We start from the raw sequence: 22,190 nt of genomic DNA, 5'->3' as shown, positions 1-22,190 counted from the left end.
CAAAGAGACACAGCTCATCAGAAAAAGAATTATAAGAACAATAGATTTTATGTGTACAGAGCTTAAAATGGTATTTAAACAGTGAAACAATAAAAAAAAGAAAAGGGGGGACTAACAGATCACTGATTGATGTTTTCTTTAAAGGACTGCCAAAGATACACAGTTCATTGCACAAAGAAACCTTAAAAACAGGCATTATCATAATTTTAACTTTCTGACAGTCCTTGAACGGAGCATAGGTTTATGAAAATTTTCGTTAGAAAAAGTGACCAAAACAAAGCTTGAAATTGTGATATTTCTGTCAAAATCACTTTATAGACCGTTTAGAATAACTAGATCCTGTTAAAAACTCTGCTCAGCGACACTGTGAAGCCATGATTGATTCTGCTGAGACGAACGGTCACGTGACAAATATTCACTGAAAATCTGTTTACACAGAGCTGAGAGGAGAGGACAGGAGAGGCTGTAAAAATGGAAATAGTTCAATATGTATAGCATGTGGAGACAGAATTATTTTCAAAAATTCATGACACTTGTGGGCACTTGGAAAAGTGTTGTATATATAAATGCCATTTAATTACAATTTTAAAATATAATTTATCAGAGAAAATAAGGCCATAATGTCAATCTTAATATTTGAAAAAAAACAAAAAACAGCATAATATGTCCACTGCAAATATTATAATAGCTTATGAAATAAGTATGTTGAAAACCTATATTTAAAGGCCTGTCACAATAATTACAATATCTACTTATCATATGATATATGGACATGACCATGACAATTGTGTCTGACCTCGATATCGCCTGTAACATGTGGGTTTAGATTTTAAAGATTTCATATATTGCAGTGAGTTAAAAGGCCACAGTGAGTAAAATGTAAAAAGAGCGAAAAAACGCCCTGAAGCGGCTTGTTGGGGTTCAGAGGGTTAAAACATAATGCTGTCAATACTAAAAAAATAAACATGAAGTAGAGTTACCTCTGGGTCCAGGGAAGCCGGGAAGGCCGTTGCTTCCGTAGAATCCAGGTTCTCCTTTCTCCACAGACTCTACTCGATCAAAAGTACCGGGCAGCCCAGGGAGCCCGGGGTATCCTCTCTCACCTGCAGAAGTAAAAACAGGTGGATGTTAGCGGGACTATCATCGACCCCGTCATCATCCTCGTTCCTCTGCCGGACACACTACCTTTCTGTCCAAAATAACCGGGACCACCAGGAATTCCATCTCTTCCAGGCCCTCCAGCCAGCCCTTTGCCTCCGGGAAACCCTGGGTTTCCAGGACGACCGGGCAGTCCGGGGAAACCAGGCAGTCCTGCGAAACCTCTCTCACCTGCGGAAAGACACAAATGAATCAAAAGGCGTGTTTCCACTGAGTACTTTCTGAGTTCTTTTTGGAGTCTTTTGGCTCCACCCACTAGTTAGTTCCCCTCGGCCTCTGTTCCCATCAGGTACTTTTGTAGCGGCTAACCAACAGAGTCTGAATGTGACAACAGACCGACGCAGCAAGCAGTGTTGCCAACTTAGCGACTTTGTCTCTATATTAAGCGACTATTCAGACCCCGCTAGCGACTCTTTTTCAAAAAAGTTAAATCTAGGGGACTCTTTCTAGTCTTATTGGAGTTCTTGGAGACTCGTTCCTACTCTTCTTAACAAGTAGCAGGCGCCATCCCAAAGCACTCACAAGCAGCCCAGTCCTCCCGCAGCAGTCTCTCCCAGCTGCAGTCATAGCAGGAGATGTTAACCCCTCAGCGTCCAGTTTGCACCATTCTGCAAATGAATCACGCATGCGCACCTGAACCGCATCCAATCAGCATCGACTAGTTAGTAGTGGCTCAGAAAGGAGCTACCTGAGGCAGGTACTTTCTGAGCCGCTACCTGAGCTGCTAACCGGTGAAGTTGGGCAGATCTTGGGCGGATCCTCTCTCCCAAGCCACACCCATAGCGGCTCACTAGAGGGAAAAATACCTAATGGAAATGCGCCTAAAGTGTTGCTTTCACTTAAAAGAGGTGTTGCTGTAATGATTAAAGTAGCCCCAGCCTACCCTTCCTTCCTGGTATTCCTGGGATTCCCTCTCTAGTTCCTGGTCCTGCTGGTCCGGGGGGTCCTCTGGGTCCTGGTGATCCAGGGGTGCCGGGCAGTCCTGGGGTGCCCTTCATTCCAGCAGGGCCTGGGAAACCCGGGTCTCCTCTGTCTCCCTTTCGACCAGGGAAACCTGGCGGTGGATGGAGGATGGAGGCAAAAGAAAGACGATTTAGTCACCAGAAACTGGTAAAAATATGGGAAAAACGTACATTTATTTTACACTAATAATAGATAAATATAATAATTAGGGATGCACTGAATTATTGTCCGAAATGTGCCTTGTTCACTGCTGCGTCTGTCTATTGCGTGTTACATTTAATCCATTATTTATTATTAATATTACTATTTAAATTGCTACTACTAATTAATCAATTATTTGTCAGTGATTTCACCTTTATTTGACAGCTGTTATTTTATATTTTATATTTATAAGTACATTTACTCAAGTACTGTATTGAGGCAAATATTGTACTTTTTATTCCACTACATTTAGCTGACAGCTTTAGTTACTTTTCAGGTCGAGATTTTTCATGAAAAACGTGATCTAAGTGATTTAACATTGAAAAAAAGAAATAAACCTTGTAACAGTATATTAAGTAGTTTAAATGAACCCTAACGCTGCTTACATAAAATGCATTAATAGTAATAATCCAGTAATATATTTGGAATATTTATAACAATCTGAGTGTGGCCATTCTGCATAATGAGTACTTTTACTTTTGATACTTTTAGTACAATTTAAAGCTGATACTTTGTATATTTACTGAAGTAAGTAAGTTTTGAAAGATTTTTTAAACTTGTAGTGGAGTCATTTCACACTGTGGTATTTATACTTTACTTAATACTTTTTTTGTGGTATTAATATTTAAGTAAAGGATCTGAATACTTTTTCCAACACAGTGTAGCTTTAAAGCTCCTCCAGGTGAGTGTGTAACTATTACCTGTGATGAAAACTTGTAAATATTAATGTACAGGCTGTAAGATAAATACTATATTACAACAGAAATAATTTATTTGTTTAGTGGGTTCGAAGGGAAATGTCTTCCTCATGCAACTGTACTCGACTGCTTTCATGACACAAAACGGGGGCAATAAATAACAACAAAAACAACAACATTTTTACAATCGGTGCATCCTTAATAATTATTATGAATATAAATTTCACTTATTCAGACAAAAAACTTTCTGAAAGCCAAAAAATACTGAGTAACAATTATAACCTTACCTTTTTCCTATTATAATAAATCAACTTACCTCTAATGCAATAGCTATGTTTATTAGCAAGTGCACTAATTTATCAGTTATTTCTATTATTAATACACACTGACACACAATGAAGTAAGATAACAATGTAAACACACGTTTCATTACATTGTTTTATTGCCTTGGTTAGGCTGCAATTGCACTTATATTGTTATTATTGAATAGATAAAACCGTGTTTTGGCTAATTTATTAAACATATGCAGGGATTTAAAATATTGAATACTGAAATTATATTGATGTATTTTATTGAAATAAATCAGAAACAAGTGCAATTCCAGACTGAATTAGCGTCTAAAGTTGGTTTGTCCTACAGGATAGCGTGCTACTGTTTACATTCTTAGAAAGAGAACCCATTTTCAACACATCCATGCAGCTGCACTGACACCGGCACAATGTGTCAATGCAGAGATGAGTTGAAAATGAAAAGTCCTTTTTTTAAGAGTGGACAAAAAGCCTCTAAGGTCTCTGATGCAGCAAATTTGTTAAACAGCATTTGAGGCAAAAAAAACCCCCTTCCACACGAGTCTATTGCAATCAGTGCAATAAAACACTTTGAGATGAGCTACGAGGGTTAGTACTGACTGCAAAAATAAAATCCCCCAAAAAATAAAATAAAATCAGCCGTCATGTTTCTGGAGAACTTTCTGTTTCTGAATCTCTCACAGCTGAAATGTCCATCTTAAGCCAACATTAATAGAGCTGTAAAATGTGTTTAATAAACTGTCTTTCGATCAGTCAAGCTCATACATGTAGATTTATAGACGGAGCATACATTAGAAAGATGACTCACGAGTAGGGCTGGGCAATTAATCGAAAATTATTTGAAAACCGACATTCAGAATTGACGTAATCTTACAGTCTAAACAGTAATTTTGAATATAACTCAAACACCGAGCCGACTGAGCGACTCAAGGAAATTGCCATATCGCGTTTGGACACATATATTGGATATATTTGGCATATATTTGGACACACGTATTTTGTACCTTTATTTTACTATTTTTAATTTTAAAAAAATTTACTCACTCTGTTTTTCAACTTAAATTAACATAATTCTTTTTTTAACTATGTTTTGTATCTTTATTTTATTATTTATAATATATATATGTTAATCTCACTCAGTTTTTCTACTTAATTTACTTCTTTTTTTTAATTATGCATTTTGTGCCTTTATTTTATATTTTTTTCCCTCACTCTGTTTTTCTAAAAGAATTTTCACTCCATTTTTCCTCTTAAGTTAACTATTATAATAATAATAATAATTATTATTATACTATTATAATCGTTTCTATATGTTTGTTGCCATTTCCTGGGATTGTCCTTTTTTTACTCCCAACCTTGTTTTCTTCTATCTCTTCCATCCCCTTCTTCAACCAAGACTGATGGCTTTAAACACACACACACACACACACACACACACACACACACACACACACACACCTAACATAACCCTGCTGTATTATTTCTTGAATAACTTTTTGTTAACTGCCCTGAATCATTGGTCCTGTCCTTGTCCTGTTTGTTATTCTTTGCCCTTTTTTTTGTCTTGCAATAAATAAATAAAAAAGCGTAACATAGTTTAGAAATGAAAAAAGAAATTCAAATTATTTATTTTCACCTGTTTTAGAGAAGTTGATTTGAAATATTCAGTAAATTACCACAAAATAGTTCATTTTATCACAAAGATATGCATTCTTTCATTAGAAAAAATATCCCAGCTTTAACAGTTGAGAATATTTACAGGAGAGACCACGTCAGTGAACTATGAGGGCAAAAACTAAGAATACTCGTTCATTAATCCTAATTGAGGTAAATGTTCAATTAATCGTGATATTGATTTATCACCCAGCCCTACCGGCGTGTTGTTTTAAACACAACATGGATTATAAAGATGGACATTTTCTAGCTGTGCAGATGAGAAATGGAGAACACTGCAGTTAAAGCATTTGGTTTAATGCATGAATAGCAGAAGGATGGAGGGAGGGAAGCAAAGGATGGATGGATGGATGGATGGATGGAGGGAGGGATGGGGGACAGAGTGTCTCACCTTGGCAGCCTATAGCGAATGACCCAACACCAAGAAAAGGATGGAGGGATGAGAGGATGGATGGAGATAATGGTGGTGGTGTGTAGGGAGAAGAGGGAAAAAAGGAGGAAGAAACACAGGACACAGGAGAGATAGAAAACAGGAGAAGAAGACATTCTTTTGGGTGATGCAGAGTTTAAATAAACAACAGGAACAACACAGTGGCGTCTGACTCATAAACTGCGAGAGAAATACCATGAAAAAAAAGGAAAGGAATGAACCAACACTGGTCAAAGTGAAGGGATGAGGAGTGAAAGACAACAGCCAGGATCAAACTAAATCAAACGTTTCCTTTGTTTTACTATGAATCAAGCAACAAGTGGCTCTATTTACACAGTTCAGTCTAAAACTACTACGATATTAAACAGAAGTCTGGTGAAAATGAAACTGTTTCTCTCCTCACCTGGCGATCCGCTCAGTCCTTTGCTGCCAGGAGCTCCAGGGCCGCCACGGATGCCCAGAGTCGGCTCACCTGGACGTCCCGGAGCGCCGGGAATACCTGGAAGACCGTCGACTCCGCTTTCTCCCTTCAGTCCAGGAACACCAAAACGTCCATCACCACCTGGAAGGAGATTACTTGTTTATCCTACTAGTTCTTTTGTTAAGGAACCACCAAATATAGCACAGAAACTACACCTAATAATACAACAAACAAGCAATAAGTCCTCTCTTTATGGTTCTAATATTATCCTAACCTCTTTCATATAAATGGGGTTGGACTTAATTATAGTAACCAATTCAACCCTTGTGCCTCACTTTGAAAAGGTTCTCTTATATCCTTAGAATGTCTGAAATTATATACGGTTATTTCCCACCTTTAAAATATATATATATATATATAAAAAAAAAAAAAACTCCGTATTGTTACTTAGGGGACCAAATTACTATGGAGAAAAACTATATATTAATGTTTTTTTCTCTTCCACTTTTTCCACAACCAAATATTCATTAATTATCAGAATAGTAACCCTTTAAATGCTAGAACAACAACAATAAAATAGGTATTACTTTATGTGTAATCATTTTAGGGGGCTATTTTTCAGTTTGTGATCTGTCATAAATTAGAAACAACACTAATTTGATGTACTTTTTTTGTTTGTTCAGTGTCATTAAAAACGTAAAACCTTAAAGTGTCATTTCTGTTTCCGTCCTGATCGTCACCACTAAATACTCATTCATTTTCACAATTTGAACCCTTAAAATGTTTGTTTGAAAAATTGGTTTCAATGCAACATTTTTGCCCTTAAGGGTCTCACAGTTTATTATGGACGGATTGAGTGCCAAAGAGGCCCATGATGTAACAATATAAGTCTCTCTTCTTCAGACCCACCAGGCGCTCCAAGTCCTCCTGGCGTCCCCGGCTGGCCCTTGTCTCCAGGGAGTCCTGGTAAACCGTCCTGTCCTGGGCTACCAGGCGTGGCTCCCAGTACCTCTCCGGGCTGGCCCTTGGCTCCAGGACGGCCTGGAATACCATCTTTCCCCCTGGCTCCATCAAAACTCTGTCCTGGAGCACCTGGAATTCCAGAGTCTCCTCTGGGTCCAGGGAAGCCTGCGTGGAGGAGGGGTGGAGGAAACAGGACAGGTGATTCAGGATGATTATGAGCCCTGGTTCTAGTCTGGAGAACAAGGCCCAGACCACCACGCAGGTTTACCTTGTGGCCCAGGCTGGCCTCCAAAACCGGGGTCTCCTCTCTCTCCTTTGGCACCGTTAAACCCGGGACGTCCAGGACCTCCTGGGAAACCTGGCTCACCTTTAGAACCTGTCAGGTGCACACAATTATGAGCATCATTCATGTTGTGGAAGTGGCATTTTTACTATATTTTTTCATATTTGCTCTCCCATACCAAGGTTATTAAAGTTAACGAAAACTAACGAAATAACGAAAACTAGAATTGAAAAAACATTTTCGTTAACTCAAATAAAAATAAAAACTAGAGTTTTTACAAAAACGATAACTAACTGAAACTGTATTTTGTGGTTACAGAACTAACTAAAATCATAGTGAAAATGTCCTTAGTTTTCGTTTTCATCATTCATTCATAATTCAGTGTTTCTATTTGAACATGTAACACATGGTAAATATGTTTACTGAGACTTGGATCTCTACACTCGAACCAAAATTCAAAACACCCAGAACTGTAAGAGTTAATAACCTTATTGGGGCTGAGGAGGATAAACCAAAGGAAATAAAGGCAAAATGTATTATGACCACTTTGAATCTCGCACCCAACATATAGCCCATTACAAAAAAACTTAAACTAACACTAAAACTAATAAAAAACGAAACTAACACTAAAACTAATAAAAAACTAAACTAAAACTAAGCATTTTCAAAAAATAAAAACTAAACTAAAACTAGAAAACTCACTCTAAAAACTAACTGAATTTGAAAACAAAAATTCACAACAAAAAACTAATGAAAAATCCAAAACTATTCTAACCTTGTCCCATACAATATAGTAAATGAACCTACAAGTCAATCTAATTCATAAAAGCTTTGACATTTGCACAAATCATGTTTTTCAATTTATAAAAAAGCACAGATAATGAATAATGAATGTCAGATACAATACGTTTCAATGGACATACACTGAAATTAGTCTATTCTTAAGTGTTGTCTTGTTATTTTAAAAGATTTGTATTATTATTTATTTTTTCTAATTTATTAAGTATTTGTGTTGCACTGAAAGTAAATAATTAATTTATGAATTAGTAACTAATTCACCAGGTGAAATGCGAAACATAATTTTTTTTTTTGTCCTTAAATAAGAACAACAAATAAAAGGAATCTGAATCTGAATATGGCCCTTTCGCTCCTTCCCCTCTCATGAAGAACATAAAAAAAAAAAGGGTCATTATACAGCAACATTTCAGTTTCATAACTTGTGGGGGAAAAAAATTCACACCAGTTTGACTGATATTCCCTGGGTTGCACAATTAATAAATGCATCACAATTAACAAGTACCAACAAACGAGTCAAGAAACAAGCAAACAAACCAAAAGAAGACAGCTTGTTGTATCATACCTGGTCGTCCCGGGACACCAGGGTAACCGGGGTCTCCTCCCTCACCAGGTATGGTGCAAGGTAGCACTTGGCCTGGTAGCAGTCACATATAGGTTAGTCACTTATACTTTAACAGACGTATACAGTAAACACTTGGAACAATAACAGAAAAATATTTATTTTATACAAAAGAAAACAACATATTTCTCTCACTAAATCCTACCAGACCTGGCTCAAATAACATTTCTATGGTTCCATTTATGATATGAGGTCCTGTCAGAATAAAAGCTTATCTGAATCACACATACAGTAAGTATAAATACAGTAATTCTGTTATTCTAATATATTCAGAGCTAGAGAAAACTACACACAATATGTCTTTAATATCATTTTTTTTAAACAACCAGTAAATTCTTGTGAATGTCTTTCGCAACGTTGATTGTCTGTCGCTTCCATTCACGCCAAATATAGAGCTTTTATTTTGGTTAATCTGGGTTTAATCATGATTATTAATATTATTATTATTATTATTATTATTATTATTATTATTGTGTTGTAGGTTGAATGTCGTTAGTAGCAAAATTCATCACAATGAAGGGCAGATCAAATAAGAGGATGATCATGACTTAAAAAATTAGAAAAGTTAAAAATTAATTTTTGGAGTTGGGGAATCAGTCGTATTATTTCCTTTTATCCCCGCCCCCCTCCCCCAGAACCCTCACTGGTTAAAAGCACTTAGCAAAAGGCAGGGCTTGAAAACATGCGCCAGGTTTCAGCAGCTTTGATTGGAGGAAGAGGAGAGTAATGTATCACGTCTCTCTGAAGAATATATATGTTAAACTCGACTGTCAATCATCGACTGACTCTGCCAGAGTGGAGACCCTGAGACGCAGGGAGCAAGAGGCTTCCATCGGCTCCGTCGTGAACAAATGATTGACAGCGAGCTGATGCAAGCTTTCCAGACTACGTTACCCACAATGACTTGCTCCACAGTGTGGGATAAAACTCCACATAGCAATTAAACTATTTGTCTATAAAACATCTGTTCTTCTCCATCATCAGACACGTGTTCACACTGCAAAGAACAGGTCAATCAGTCTCTGCAGGGCATTTCTCTTTAAGGTTCATGGTACTTAAAGATAGTCTGGATTTTTTTAAGTGGGGTTGTATGAGGTACTTATTCAGAGGCAGTATATTATCTACCAAAAAATAACACAAACAAAATAACCAGTATGAGCTGAGATTTAACTTGATTTATTACCCCATTAAACATTCTCGTAATGAGTTTATGGTCTCAATCATTTTGTAAGAAAGATGAGGCATGGCTGATTTTCTCAAAGAAAACTAAAACTCCACCAATGTGAAAACTTTTTGAACGCCAGAGGTGAGCATCCCTCTTCTTCTGTGGTGGTTGGCAAAGCAGCTTAGAGATGCATTACTGCCACCAAGTGGACTGAAGTCGCTACATTCTGAAATGGCTGTTGAATCAACAATCAACATGCGACATCTAGTGGTCAAATTCAGTAAACCAGGCAGGTCTAGTGTTTAGTTTAACCCTCTGAACACCAACAACCCGTTTCAGGGCGTTTTTTGCACCTCTTACATTTTACTCACTGTGTCCTTGTGTTTCACTGCAATATATAATATGTATATATAATCTATAAGTCTTGCAGCTCTATGGAATCAGCACAATCCAAAAAAATTTGAAACACTTTTTCTAGCGCCCACAAAGAAACGGAGTCTCCACATGTTATACATATTGAAATATTTACATTTTTCCAGCCTCTCCTGTCCTCTTGTCTCAGCTCCGTGTAAACAGGTTTTTAGTGAATATTTGTTACGTGACTGTTCGTCTCAGCAGAATCAATCATGGCTTCACAGTGTCTCTGAGGAGCAGAATTTAATGTTTTTAACAGGATCTAGTTATTACAAAAGCTTTATTTTTGGCGACGTTTCAAATGAGACATGTAGAATAAAGTGATTTTGAGAGAAGTATCACAATTTTAAGCTTTGTTTTTTTTCCATTCAAGGGCTGTAGGGAAGTTCAAATTCAGACGATAATGCCTATTTTTACAGTTCTTCTGTTAGCCCATTGAAGCTTGGAAAGCGGATATGTCGTTTTGTAGTATTTGTATAAGCTCTCAAATACTTTTTGAATTTCATTTCTATCTGCTACAGAGGCTGAAAAATCTATTATTTAGTAGAAGCGTTGACACTTCTGTTGAATTTCCAGAAAAACTTCAGGTTTTAGGGGCTTATTTTAAAATCGCCCAGAGGTTTTACAGACAGTTTCAGGCGTCAATGGGTTAGATGGTGCATTCTTCAGTGGTGGGGTTTAGAGGGTTAAGGGGAAACTGGTTTGAAAATCCTAGCAGGTCGCACATTCTCTTTGGATAAGTACCTCATACAACCCAAGTCTTCCAGTTATTTGCTCTTCAGTTTGAATTGATCAAAAGCCATAGAGAGTTTGTCTGCACATCTGCAAATTTCTTTCATACATATTGAATCATACTGCAGCTGGCAGACATTGAGCAGGGATTTACAAGTTGTTTGCATTGTGAGCACATGAAGAGACGCTAAGCAGGAATACCCGACTAACTGAATAAAGTCGGCCCTGAGTAGCTCGGTTTCTCTCTTCTCATGTGTCTAACGTCACTCCCTCTGGCCAGCATGTGAACACAGGGGACACTTCATGAATCCACCAAACTAATTCTGTCCCAGACTCGTTACTCTGGCTGGTGGATGAGAAAGTTAGTTACCCACCCGTTCCCTCTCCGGCGTCATTAACCCCTTCACAGCTGTTTTCACCTGGACAGATACACATGCACAAGGAAGGTCAGAGAGGTGGAGGATGGATGGATGGAGAGAGAGAGGGTAGAGACAGAGAGAGAGAGAGAGAGAGAGAGAGAGAGAGAGAGTGGCAGCATACAAAGCCAGTCATTTGCATGCGCCAATAAAGCAATTATATCTTTTTTTCTTTTTTTTTCATCAAACAGATATCAGCAATCAGTTCCATTCAATTAATTCAAGGCTCATTCAGTTAAGGCAAAAGCATATTAAAATTCTTGCTTCAATGTAAAAGTGCTTAAAACAGGTTATTCCACTCAATGAGAAGAGAAACAGAGAGACGCTGGTTTAAAGGTTGTGATGGGTTGAAGACAAAAAACTGTCAAATTGTAGCTAAATGTTTAAATTGTCTCTCCTTACTGTTTCTCACCTCATGTGAGTGCCAATAACCGTCATATTAAGAGCAAAATGAATCAGTTGTTTAGCATTAGCGTCATGGTATGAGAGCACACATTCATACTGAGGATGAGCGGCTCAGCTGCAGCTGAGGACTTTGTGTCGTTTAGTCTCAGAGGAGAAGAATTGAAGTCTAAAGGAAGAAACTGGTGTCGGTACGAGTGAGGCTTCTTATGAACTGGATTTAAGATCAGGTTTACATTTGTCCAAATCATTTCACGAGCAGATTATTATTATATCAGCTTTGGAATTGGCTTTTGTTCCAGGTAATAAAGATGCTTAAATAATGGATTTGCCCCTTTAACATGTTTTTTTTACTTTGATCTTGGTTGTTGGTTTGTATGCCTATTATACACTATTTATATATTTTCTTGTCTTTATTCTATTTCATTTTTATTATTCTATATTTATTCTTTGTCATTTGTATCATTCTATGTTTATTCTATTTAATTTGTATTATTCTATTTTAATTAATGAATCTGTCTTTACTCTGTACTTGCTGCTGTAACACTTGAATTTTCCCCATGGAGGATCAATAAACGAATATGTTATCTTATTTTTATCTTAAAATGGTTTCAGATTAATACAAGAAATGTTCTTTGCCTAAATCTGACAGTTGTTAGTGAGTCATTAGAGTGTCAAAAAAGAATACTTCTTTAAAATAATAAGAAAATATATGTGCAAATATAAAGACAAATAACAGAATAAATAAGAAAATAAAAAACTGGAAAGATAAAAATAAATTAAAGAACAAATAAGTACATAAAAATTGACATACAAATCAAAATAAATAAATGGGAAAATACAACACAATATAATATAAGCATAATTTATGTTCTCAATTGTTTTTGTCAATATTTATTAATATTTTTAAATATATATGTATTTATTGCAACAAATAACATAATTCATATATATACATATTCAATGTTTTAATTCATTTATCTTTATATGGCATTCATTTATTTGTATGCCTTTATTATTATTATTATGATAAATAATAATATTATTAATTATTTTCCCTATTTATTTAGCTTTAATTCAACATTTATTTTCTTATTCTTTTACAGGTTTTTTTTTTAATTTATGACACTCCTATGATGACATTAATTGTTACCACAATTATGTTTTTCACTATGTTTTTGACTGTGTTTTGTCCATCTGTTTTAATCGATCCATCGGTCTAATTTGGTCAAAGGCAACTTTAAAGAACCTGACTATTTGCACATATATAATAATTCCATAAACAGATGTTTTTCTAATTAAATAGATTTTCAACAAGTATATGGTGCTCTTACATGGCTATAAATATACGCTTTTCAATGTATTTTAAACAGCTTTCTGCTGATTTTTTATACTGAGCTAGAATATATTTAAATCCTCTAAAATTGCACTGACTCTGTGCACTACCGCAGGATGAATGTGAAATAGAGCTTAAAAACACCAATATTATCCTTTAAAATTGAACCAAATCCAACATGCTTGAGCAAATTATTTGTGAATCATTATTTTGACGGTCCAAACCGAATCTCCTTACTTCCTCTGAGACTAAAGAAGCACAGTATCTGTTGCGCAATCAGCGTTAAAATCATATCACTGTGCATCAATGAATCAACTAATGAAGCAGTTTATTGATTTTGGATTATTGGCTGCAGAAGAAGTGTACAAGCACATTAATGGAGACCATTAATCATGTAGTTAACTGCAGCAGCTGAGGCGTGAAGGGCAGTAAAGCTGCTTTGGTAGAGAAGGTCTAACTGGAGCCATGTGGGCCCTTCAGGTCCTGGAGAGTTTGGCTGCTTCAGAGAAAATGTTTTCTAATGGTTTAGGATGTTAGGATGGAGTTTCTATTGTAGCTACAGTACAGGGAGGATGGACAGTAAGTGGATGGGATGGATCTGTGGTTGGGGGTTTCAACCTGTGGGAAGAATAGGCATTATATCCACACACACACACACACACACACACACACACACACACACACACACACTTCTCCCTCTCTCCTGTTTCCGCTGTTCTTCCCCGGCATCACTTACCTCTTGGTCCAGGTAAACCTGGTTGTCCCGGTAAGCCAGGGATCCCGGGCTCTCCAGCGTCTCCACGGAAGCCGGGTGTTCCGGCGTAACCAAGACCGGGTTCTCCAGGGCCGCCAGGGCGACCCTTAGCCCCTGGGAATCCTGGAAAACCTTTCTCTCCAATGGTGCCGAAGCCGGCGTCGCCCTGGAGAGGAGAGGAGAGGAGAGGAAACAAGGAGAGGAGAGAATGATAAGAAAGGAAAGGAAGGAAAGGAAAAGAAGAAGAGAGAGAGGAAGGAGAGGAAAACAAAGGAGAAGAAAAGAGGGAAAGGAAAGGTTAGTAAAGGAAAGGAAAGAAGGAGAAAGGAAAGGTAAGTAAAGGAAAGGACAGGAAACAAGGGGAAAGGAAAGGAAAGGAAAGGAAAGGAAAGGAAAGGAAACAAGAACAGAGAGGAAATGAGCAAGAGGCGAGGATTAATTTGTTATTTGTCTAGCCTCTGTAAAGAACTTGATGGAAACCGTCATATTCCCATCAACACTGTGTGTCTCAGCACTCACTGGGGGTCCAGGAGCTCCAGGGAAGCCAGGCAGTCCGTCTCTGCCAGCTTTTCCAGTTTCACCTGTAGGTCCTCTGGGCCCTGTAGATCCGAGCTCTCCTTTCACCCCCAAACCCAGGTTGGGATAGTAAGACGCCCCCTTCTCTCCCTTACGACCAGGAACACCAGTGTTCCCAGGGCGACCCTGTAGGAAGACAAAATGAGGGAATTTTGTGAAACATTCAGCTTTATTTAAGTTAAAAAATACCAGAAATTCTACTTACAGCAGGTCCCAGACCGCCGCCGAAGCCAGGTGAACCGCCGTCACCAGGCTCGCCCTTTCGTCCAGGGAAGCCGGGGTTGCCGTTGGCTCCCGGGCCGCCAGGTAAGCCGGCCCCCCCCGAGGTGCCTCCTCCAAGGCAAGCACAGTCGCCGGGATCACCTGGAGAACGGAGGAAACAGGAAAGGAAGACAATAGAAAGAGTGGAATGAGGGAAGAGGGGGTCAAAGGAGGGATGAGTTAAGATATTAATGGAGAAAATCGTGAAGCCCGTTCTCAAGATAAACTTTTATTTGTGCATATAACAATGTCAAAATATTAGATTTGTTAAAAAAGTGCGGAACATTTGGACATTTCTTCAGAAAATTTCTGCATAAAATCATATTATCTTAAATAGGTATGCCAGGTATGTCATTTCAAAGAGATATAAAGGTCTCTTATGCATGTGTTATGGAAAACTTAATATGATTTCAATAGCATTTAATGTGAGCCTTAAACATGTTTATAACTAAATAAATATATATTTTGGCAGAGTTAACAAACCCCTTATTTGTTTCCTCTCATAATCATGCAACTATTCAGTCCAATCAAAAACGTGGTTCCTGTTTTTATGAGTTTTTTTAAATTCTCATGCCTATTATAAGAACGAAACATACTGTTTATGTGAAGTATTTTGGACAAATAATCATGATGATACTTGAAAACTTGAAAAAGAATAAAACAAAACAAAAAAAGGGCCCACAACACTCAAAAAGCCACATGCACACTGGTTTAGCATTAAAAAAACCCATTTTATACAATTTTCACATTTGTTTTTATATATATTTATTAATACATATATTTATGTATTGAATATAAATATAACAAATTCTTTCAATATATTTATTTTAGTATGGCATGGCAATTACATTATTATAATTAATTATATTTTTATAGACATATAAAGAAAAATAAAACAAAATAAATAAATGTGGAAATATAAGACAAATATAAAAATATAAAATAATTATATACATTTTTTTCACATTTGTTTTTGTATATATTTAGTAATACATATATTTATGTATTGCATATAAATATAACACATTATTTACATGTATTGATTCTTAATATAATTATTATTATTAATTATATTTTTATAGTCATATAAAGAAAAATAAAACAAAATAAATAAATGTGGAAATATAAGAAAAATATAAAAATCTAAAATAGTTCAATAAAACTTTTATACAATTTTCACATTTGTTTTTGTATATATATTTATCAATACATATATTCATCTATTGCAAATAAATACAACAAATTATTTACATTTATTTATTTTATATGTTTTTTATAAAAATAATTATTAATATTTATTATTCTGCCTATTTCTTTTTTATTCTTATTATTTTACAGATTTATTCTTTTATCTATGGCACAACATACCCATTTTCTAATTGCACATATATAATAATTTGTCAAATAATATCTATATTTTAAAAAACATTCTGCTGTTTTTTATGCTGAACTATAGTCAATTTAATTATAATAATATAATCAATAAATACAATTATTTTATAGTTAATTTCTTGCAGAGAAAGTGATTCTGTCTGAAAGTGATATTTCATGTGTAGCATAGTATGTGTGTGTGTATTTGTACCCCTGAAGCCATTGTATCCTCTTTCACCCGTCGGTCCTCTGGGGCCAGGTGGGCCGGGCTCTCCGCTAATAGTCTGGGGGACAGTAGGAGGATCTGCACACACACACAGAAAAAAAACAAAAAAACAATTAGAGGTTAAACTGGCAAATTAGCCACAACAATTTCTATTATTTTTAGATTTCACACTGTTTGAACTGAAGCTGAACTGCACTGACTGATGTAGAAAAAAAAAAGAAAATCTGTTGAGGTTCCTGAATTGAGGAACTTGTTTTTTATCGAAATATTTCTATAATATAAAAAAAGGAAATCAGCACAGTGCAAGTGCAGCTTAATGTCACAGTGTGAAATCAGGATTAGTCTCTTTGGTCAGCATTAATATGAAAGAGTTCAGCTGCTGTTGCAAGATGACAGCAAAAAAAATAAAAAATTAAAGCAATAACTTGTTTATATCGTATTAAAATATAAAACAGCCTTGTGTTTGAATTAATTCAGTGATTTTACATCGACTGTAATGGCTGAGAGCTACTTGCCACAAGCAGCATGCATAGCGCGTTGCAGTTTGGCACCGACACAAACAAAGGAAACTTTTTACAATAAACCTTTATATTATTCGTTAAAATCTAGTGAAATCTTTTATCTGTGAGTGGATGCTCTTTTCTAGACTTTTATGGTGAGAGAATCTCAGGTTGAGAGGGAAATAAGGACCCCTGTCTTGGTTCAAGGAGGACAAATCATTAGTAAGTAATGTATCTCATATAGGAAGTACAAGTCATGTATTTTGTGAGGCTTCAAGAACTATAAAACTGCAAAACAACTTAAATTTTTTTTTCACAGAGATTAAATGTTGCCGACAAACTGAAAGGAAAGCTGTGAAATCATATTATTTTCTTTTAGCTTGTGGCTCCATTTTTCTGTCTTCCTTCGTTTAATGTGTTTGTGCCGACAAAATAAAAAAAATAAAAAAAATGTTTGCAAACAACGCTGCTGCCATGCATTAAAGGGGTAGTTCGGATATTTTGAAGTGGGGCTGTATGAGCTGTTTATCCGACTGGGGGCAAAAGGAAAACATATCTTAGACACCTAAAGAAATAATCACTTGTAAAAATCTCTATCAAGTTAAGTGTATACTATATTTATACTACTATTTAACATGCTAAATTATATATTCTCCAGTGTGAAATATCTGTAAAATGCAAAGTACACAAAAAATAATATAAATAATAATGCCAAATAGCAGAAATGTACGTAAATAATGTGAATAGAATGTATGTATATGTCTTATTTTTTATATTCTTTATTATATTTACGTGTCTGTATCTTGAGCTGCTGTGATGACTAGATTTCCCCACTGCGGGATAAATAAAGTTATATCTTATCTTATATCATTTTCACCTCTTTACGTTGCTGTCAGACAGCCCTGAATCTGAAGTTGTCACAGTCTTTCCAAAACCACCAGACCCCTTTGACAAAAACAGAAATTTTACCTTGTAGGAAACCGCAAGCGGCTGCTTTACCGCTGCCTCAGTCAGTTAGTTAGTTTGTGTTATTGTGTAACTTTGGTGTTTTAAAGTGTCAGTTCATATTCACAAAAGTCACACAAAAGGTTAAAACAAACCAACTAATCAAAGCAGAGGTTGACCGGCAGCACATGTGTTCTATAGGATAAAATCACTGTTTTTTCTATGGAGTCTGGTGGCTTTGAAGACCTCCATGTAAACATAAACAAGATGTAAATATAGCATAAACCTAAACAGATATTGGTTTTTTTTCAGGTGGCATAAGATATTTAACTATTGCCCCTGTGCACAGAACTATTTTAGCTTCCATGCAGGCACTTCTGGAATATACAGTCATGGAAAAAATTATCAGAACACTGCATCAGTACAACTAAAGGTACACTTGTTTGGACAAATATAATGATAACAACAACAAAAAAAGAGCTGATATATAGCAATTTTCCATGGTTTTCTTGATAATGATTTTGCTTGTTAACCCTTGGAAAATGTCTAGATATCAGCTCTCAAATTAAACTCTTATGGGCTATTTTTGTTGTTATCATTATATTTGTCCAAACAAATGTACCTTTAGTTGTACCAGGGATAAAAATGAACAATAAATTGAAGAAAACAAGGATGGTCTAATAAGTTTTTCCATGACTGTGTATGAGTATCTCACACAACCCCACTTCAAAAAAAATCTGAACCATCCCTTTAACGTCCATGTAAAATGAGTGAATTATGTTCTCAGCAGGCAGCAGGCGACACCTTGTGGCCAAAGATGAGAAAAGCAGCTTGGAGTGCAGAGACCCTCCCATCCAAGTCTGAAGAATAGCCTGCACTTTTCTCACCTATACTTACCACCGCACCCTCCACAGAGTATAGCGTAAAAAAAAGTAAATAAAGCATTGTGGCAGTTAGATACTGCCTGCTGAAAGTTGTGTTTGTTGTTTGGAATTTTACTTTGGCGGGCTGAATATTGCCATGGCGATTATGGCAATATGGCCGCGTTTAGGATACCTGCCTTTGTGTCCCGGGTAGATGACGCAGGGTCCGACTGCAAGGCCTTGGAGGACAGTTGAATCAGTCAGCCATATTGTTTTTACCTTGTCTTATACTTTAAGAGATAGACTAGCTTTTTATGGCTGGTAAAAATACAGAATCGATGCTCCAAGATGCCCTATCCTCATCTAGAAGTTTTGAATTTTTGCATAAAAATAACAAACAAATTTAATTATTTTAGCCCCTTTTTATACAAGGAATCCAGCTCAAAGAGCTTTGTCACAGATAATTAAATAGCAGACAACATGAACAGATTAAAACACGTCTAAAAAGACAATAAGGGGAAGTTTAAAGTTGTTATTGTGACTTTTTTTTCATTGCTATTGGGAGCCATCTGTCAAATAAGCCACGTCGGTCCTTATCAGGACCACCTGGAAGGGAAGAGCGTTTGTTTGTCGGTTCTGTGTGAACATACTAGAAGGGCCCTGAGGTCCAGGAGGGCCGGGGGGTCCAGGGAATCCAGGGGAGCCGGGGAGTCCTTCGGAGCCGTAGCCCGGTATGCCGGCGTTACCCTTCTCTCCCTTTGGTCCGGGGGTCCCGGGAAAACCTGGGGCTCCACGACCTGCACATGAATGCAGAGATGAATGGTTGATTGAATTGCTATTTTATTTTGTGAAAAACATAAAGACATTGCATGTGTGTCTGCGTATATTACCTGAACCAAATCCACCAATTCCTGGCGGTCCCGGAGCTCCTGGGTATCCTGGAGATCCCGGGTCACCGGGGATACCGGGCAGGCCACTGAGACCTGGGTCACCTGTTGGTCCTACAGCCAATCAGAGAAGAGGAGGTTAACACAAGGAACTTTTACACACTTAGTTAAATTAAAAAAAAAAGACAAAAAAAAGACAAAAATCATGATGTCAATATCAATTGGATAACAACTATGTGAAATATTAGTGTGAGTGAAACAAATTAAAAATAATATAAAATAATAATGAAATAATAAAAAAGAAACTAAAACATTGAATATATTGAGGACAAACAGAAATGAAATGGTCTTTTGAAACATTTTAAAAGGATTTTTTTTTTTGCCAGGTGGGAAAAACATTCCGTTATTTAATAACCTTAAATCACATCAACAATTTAACTCTGAAAGTGAGAATTTTTGTATCATGAAGATGTGAGAATTGACGATTTGAGTAAGAATGGACCTGTAAATTTGCTTTAAAGCAGGTTTTAGGAATATTCCCTTAACCTCAAAGTATCTTATGAATAAAACATGTATTTGAGAATTTTAGTATAATTAGTAAGAATTTCTGAAATAGAGAATCAGATGAGATGTGTGACTCTGACAGGAATCAATTAAATTTGAATGAAGAGTAATAACACAGTTAGTGGTGACAAGATGGTTAACCCAGTTTATCATACTGGTATATTTATTTATCTTACTACCAGTGCAGTCAGTAAATTCTTTCCAATGCAACCTCTCATCACCAACAGAACTGTCAGAGTTTGGTTTATATATTTCAGTCCACAGCTCAGAGACAATAAGCAGCTGTTTAAATTATAACCTGGATGTCGTGTTACCTTGAACAGCAGTGCCAATACTACTAACGTAAGCAGGAGGTCCTGGTGCTCCCGGTTCGCCCTGGTCTCCCTGTTAGAGACACACACAACCAGTTCAGCACAAAACACCACAGGAGTGGAAAAAGAAAGACACATTTGTGAAGCTACAGTATTTAAACATGTGACAAACTTTACAAAGCCGACAGAATCCAAATGGATTTAGAAAAAATGTTTTTGTTTTCCACTGGTTGAAATGTACACCTACTGAAGCTACTTTTTCAGCTACTTATATCTGTCATATTTAGTCACTTTACAAATAAAATGTTTGCACACAAAATATAATACATAATAAGGATTTTTCATGCAAAAATGAATATAAAGCAGAAAATGATGCTTGGGATTATTTGTCCATTATTATTTTCACTTTATTTAAAATTGGCCAACAACTGATGTTGATGTTTGTATAGCTATTTATTTTATTTTGCACTTAATATTTATCTATATGTAATATACTGCACGAATAATGTATACTTATGTGACATATTCTTTAATAAAATTGTTTGTTGAAGAAATAAGAGTTCTGAGTACTTGAGAACTGTTACTTTAATACTGTAAGAATATATTGATACTAATACGTTTGTATTTGTTTTACTTAAATGTAAGATATAAATACAGGACTTTTACTTGTACACTACTTTTAGTGAGGTAAAACTACTTTTTTCTCTATTAAAGTTAGTATAATAAATACGTCATGCAGTCTATATGTTGTTTGGTATTGAGGACACAGCAATAAATACAGGTAATGTACACAAACACACACCAACACACACTTATTTTACCTTGGGTCCTATGTATCCTGGCTGCCCGGGGTAACCTGGACTACCTCTGTATCCCTGTGTCACAAAAAAAAAATCAGTTTTTAATTTACTGCACAGATGACTGTGTTTCACACTGTTCTGCAAGGAACCATATATATATATATAAGCACATAAACTATAACACTAAATTATGTCATTCTAATATATTAATAATGTCTAAAATTTGCACTAACAAAATTAAACTTTTACACTTGATATTAAAGTGCATTTTACCGATAATTCATTAATACTTCTAGTTTAATAAAACACTGAATTTAGGACTTTTACTTTTTTTTGTTATGTGTAATATTGCAACTAGCATCTTATTGCACCACTGGAGGGCATTAATTAATTAATTAATTAATTAAAAAATATATTGAAAAAAAGATAAATAAAAATTTAAAAAATAGATTAATAAAAAAATGACATAACATAAATAACAATAACATTGAAAGGTAAATAAATAAAATAATTGTTTATTTATATTTTTTTCAATTTAAATTTTTTTTTGTTTATGTCACAGCATTACAGCTTATATTTATTTTAAGTAAAGAGTTTTATACAAGCCCACCTGCTGTCCTGGAGATCCAGGAGGCCCGTTAAAACCTGGAGGACCCTGTTTAGAAAAATTAAAGACGACATATTCAACCACAGAGGAAGAAATAAAGGAAAGGTGAGAGACCGCAGAGGAAGAAAAACGGCATATATCACCGTGGAAGAAGAGCGTGTTTAGGGTTCTCCAGTTGTGCTGAAGTTAGAGGAGGATTTGTACAACAAAAGGGCACATTTCTAGTTTAAATGTATGAAATAAGTGTTATACAGTCAGCTGTTAGCTCTTACTCTCGCTCCGGGGTATCCAGGGATGCCTTTCTCTCCGAGTTCACCACGAAAACCGAATGGTCCCTGAAAACAGGTTTAAAAAACAGCTGAATAATGTTTCCAGTAGAGTTAGTTTATAACATGCTTGGTTTATTCTCAGTGTATACACCTGCAGTATTTGTTCTATATAAATGTTATTGAAATCTGGAAATAAAGTCTTACCTGTCGTCCAGGATTGCCAGGGAATCCTCTTAACCCCTTTGGACCAGGTTCACCCTTTGAGGAAGACAGAG

The 22,190-nt window shown here is 36.1% G+C and overlaps 1 protein-coding gene across 1 annotated transcript in view; it reads right to left on the bottom strand.

Annotated features, from left to right (window-relative positions):
- col4a6 (collagen, type IV, alpha 6) overlaps positions 1–22,190 on the bottom strand; it is a 56,762-nt gene that overhangs the window by 11,551 nt on the left and 23,021 nt on the right. The window contains exons 12-30 of the mRNA XM_059354381.1: positions 22,120–22,173; positions 21,919–21,981; positions 21,650–21,694; positions 21,061–21,114; positions 20,243–20,312; positions 19,368–19,478; positions 19,128–19,274; positions 16,155–16,247; positions 14,517–14,674; positions 14,255–14,437; positions 13,718–13,901; positions 11,202–11,246; positions 8,460–8,531; positions 7,085–7,192; positions 6,763–6,981; positions 5,836–5,994; positions 2,042–2,212; positions 1,186–1,329; positions 981–1,103 (exon numbers count right to left, since the gene is read on the bottom strand). Coding sequence (XP_059210364.1) covers positions 981–1,103; positions 1,186–1,329; positions 2,042–2,212; positions 5,836–5,994; positions 6,763–6,981; positions 7,085–7,192; positions 8,460–8,531; positions 11,202–11,246; positions 13,718–13,901; positions 14,255–14,437; positions 14,517–14,674; positions 16,155–16,247; positions 19,128–19,274; positions 19,368–19,478; positions 20,243–20,312; positions 21,061–21,114; positions 21,650–21,694; positions 21,919–21,981; positions 22,120–22,173 — 2,203 coding nt within the window. The remainder of the gene's footprint in view (positions 1–980; positions 1,104–1,185; positions 1,330–2,041; positions 2,213–5,835; positions 5,995–6,762; positions 6,982–7,084; positions 7,193–8,459; positions 8,532–11,201; positions 11,247–13,717; positions 13,902–14,254; positions 14,438–14,516; positions 14,675–16,154; positions 16,248–19,127; positions 19,275–19,367; positions 19,479–20,242; positions 20,313–21,060; positions 21,115–21,649; positions 21,695–21,918; positions 21,982–22,119; positions 22,174–22,190) is intronic.

The sequence above is a fragment of the Centropristis striata genome, chromosome 17 (assembly GCF_030273125.1).
Source record: "Centropristis striata isolate RG_2023a ecotype Rhode Island chromosome 17, C.striata_1.0, whole genome shotgun sequence".
Lineage (NCBI taxonomy): Eukaryota > Metazoa > Chordata > Actinopteri > Perciformes > Serranidae > Centropristis > Centropristis striata.
Note: the sequence above shows the minus strand (reverse complement) of the source record. Positions and strands in the feature narration are given on the sequence as shown.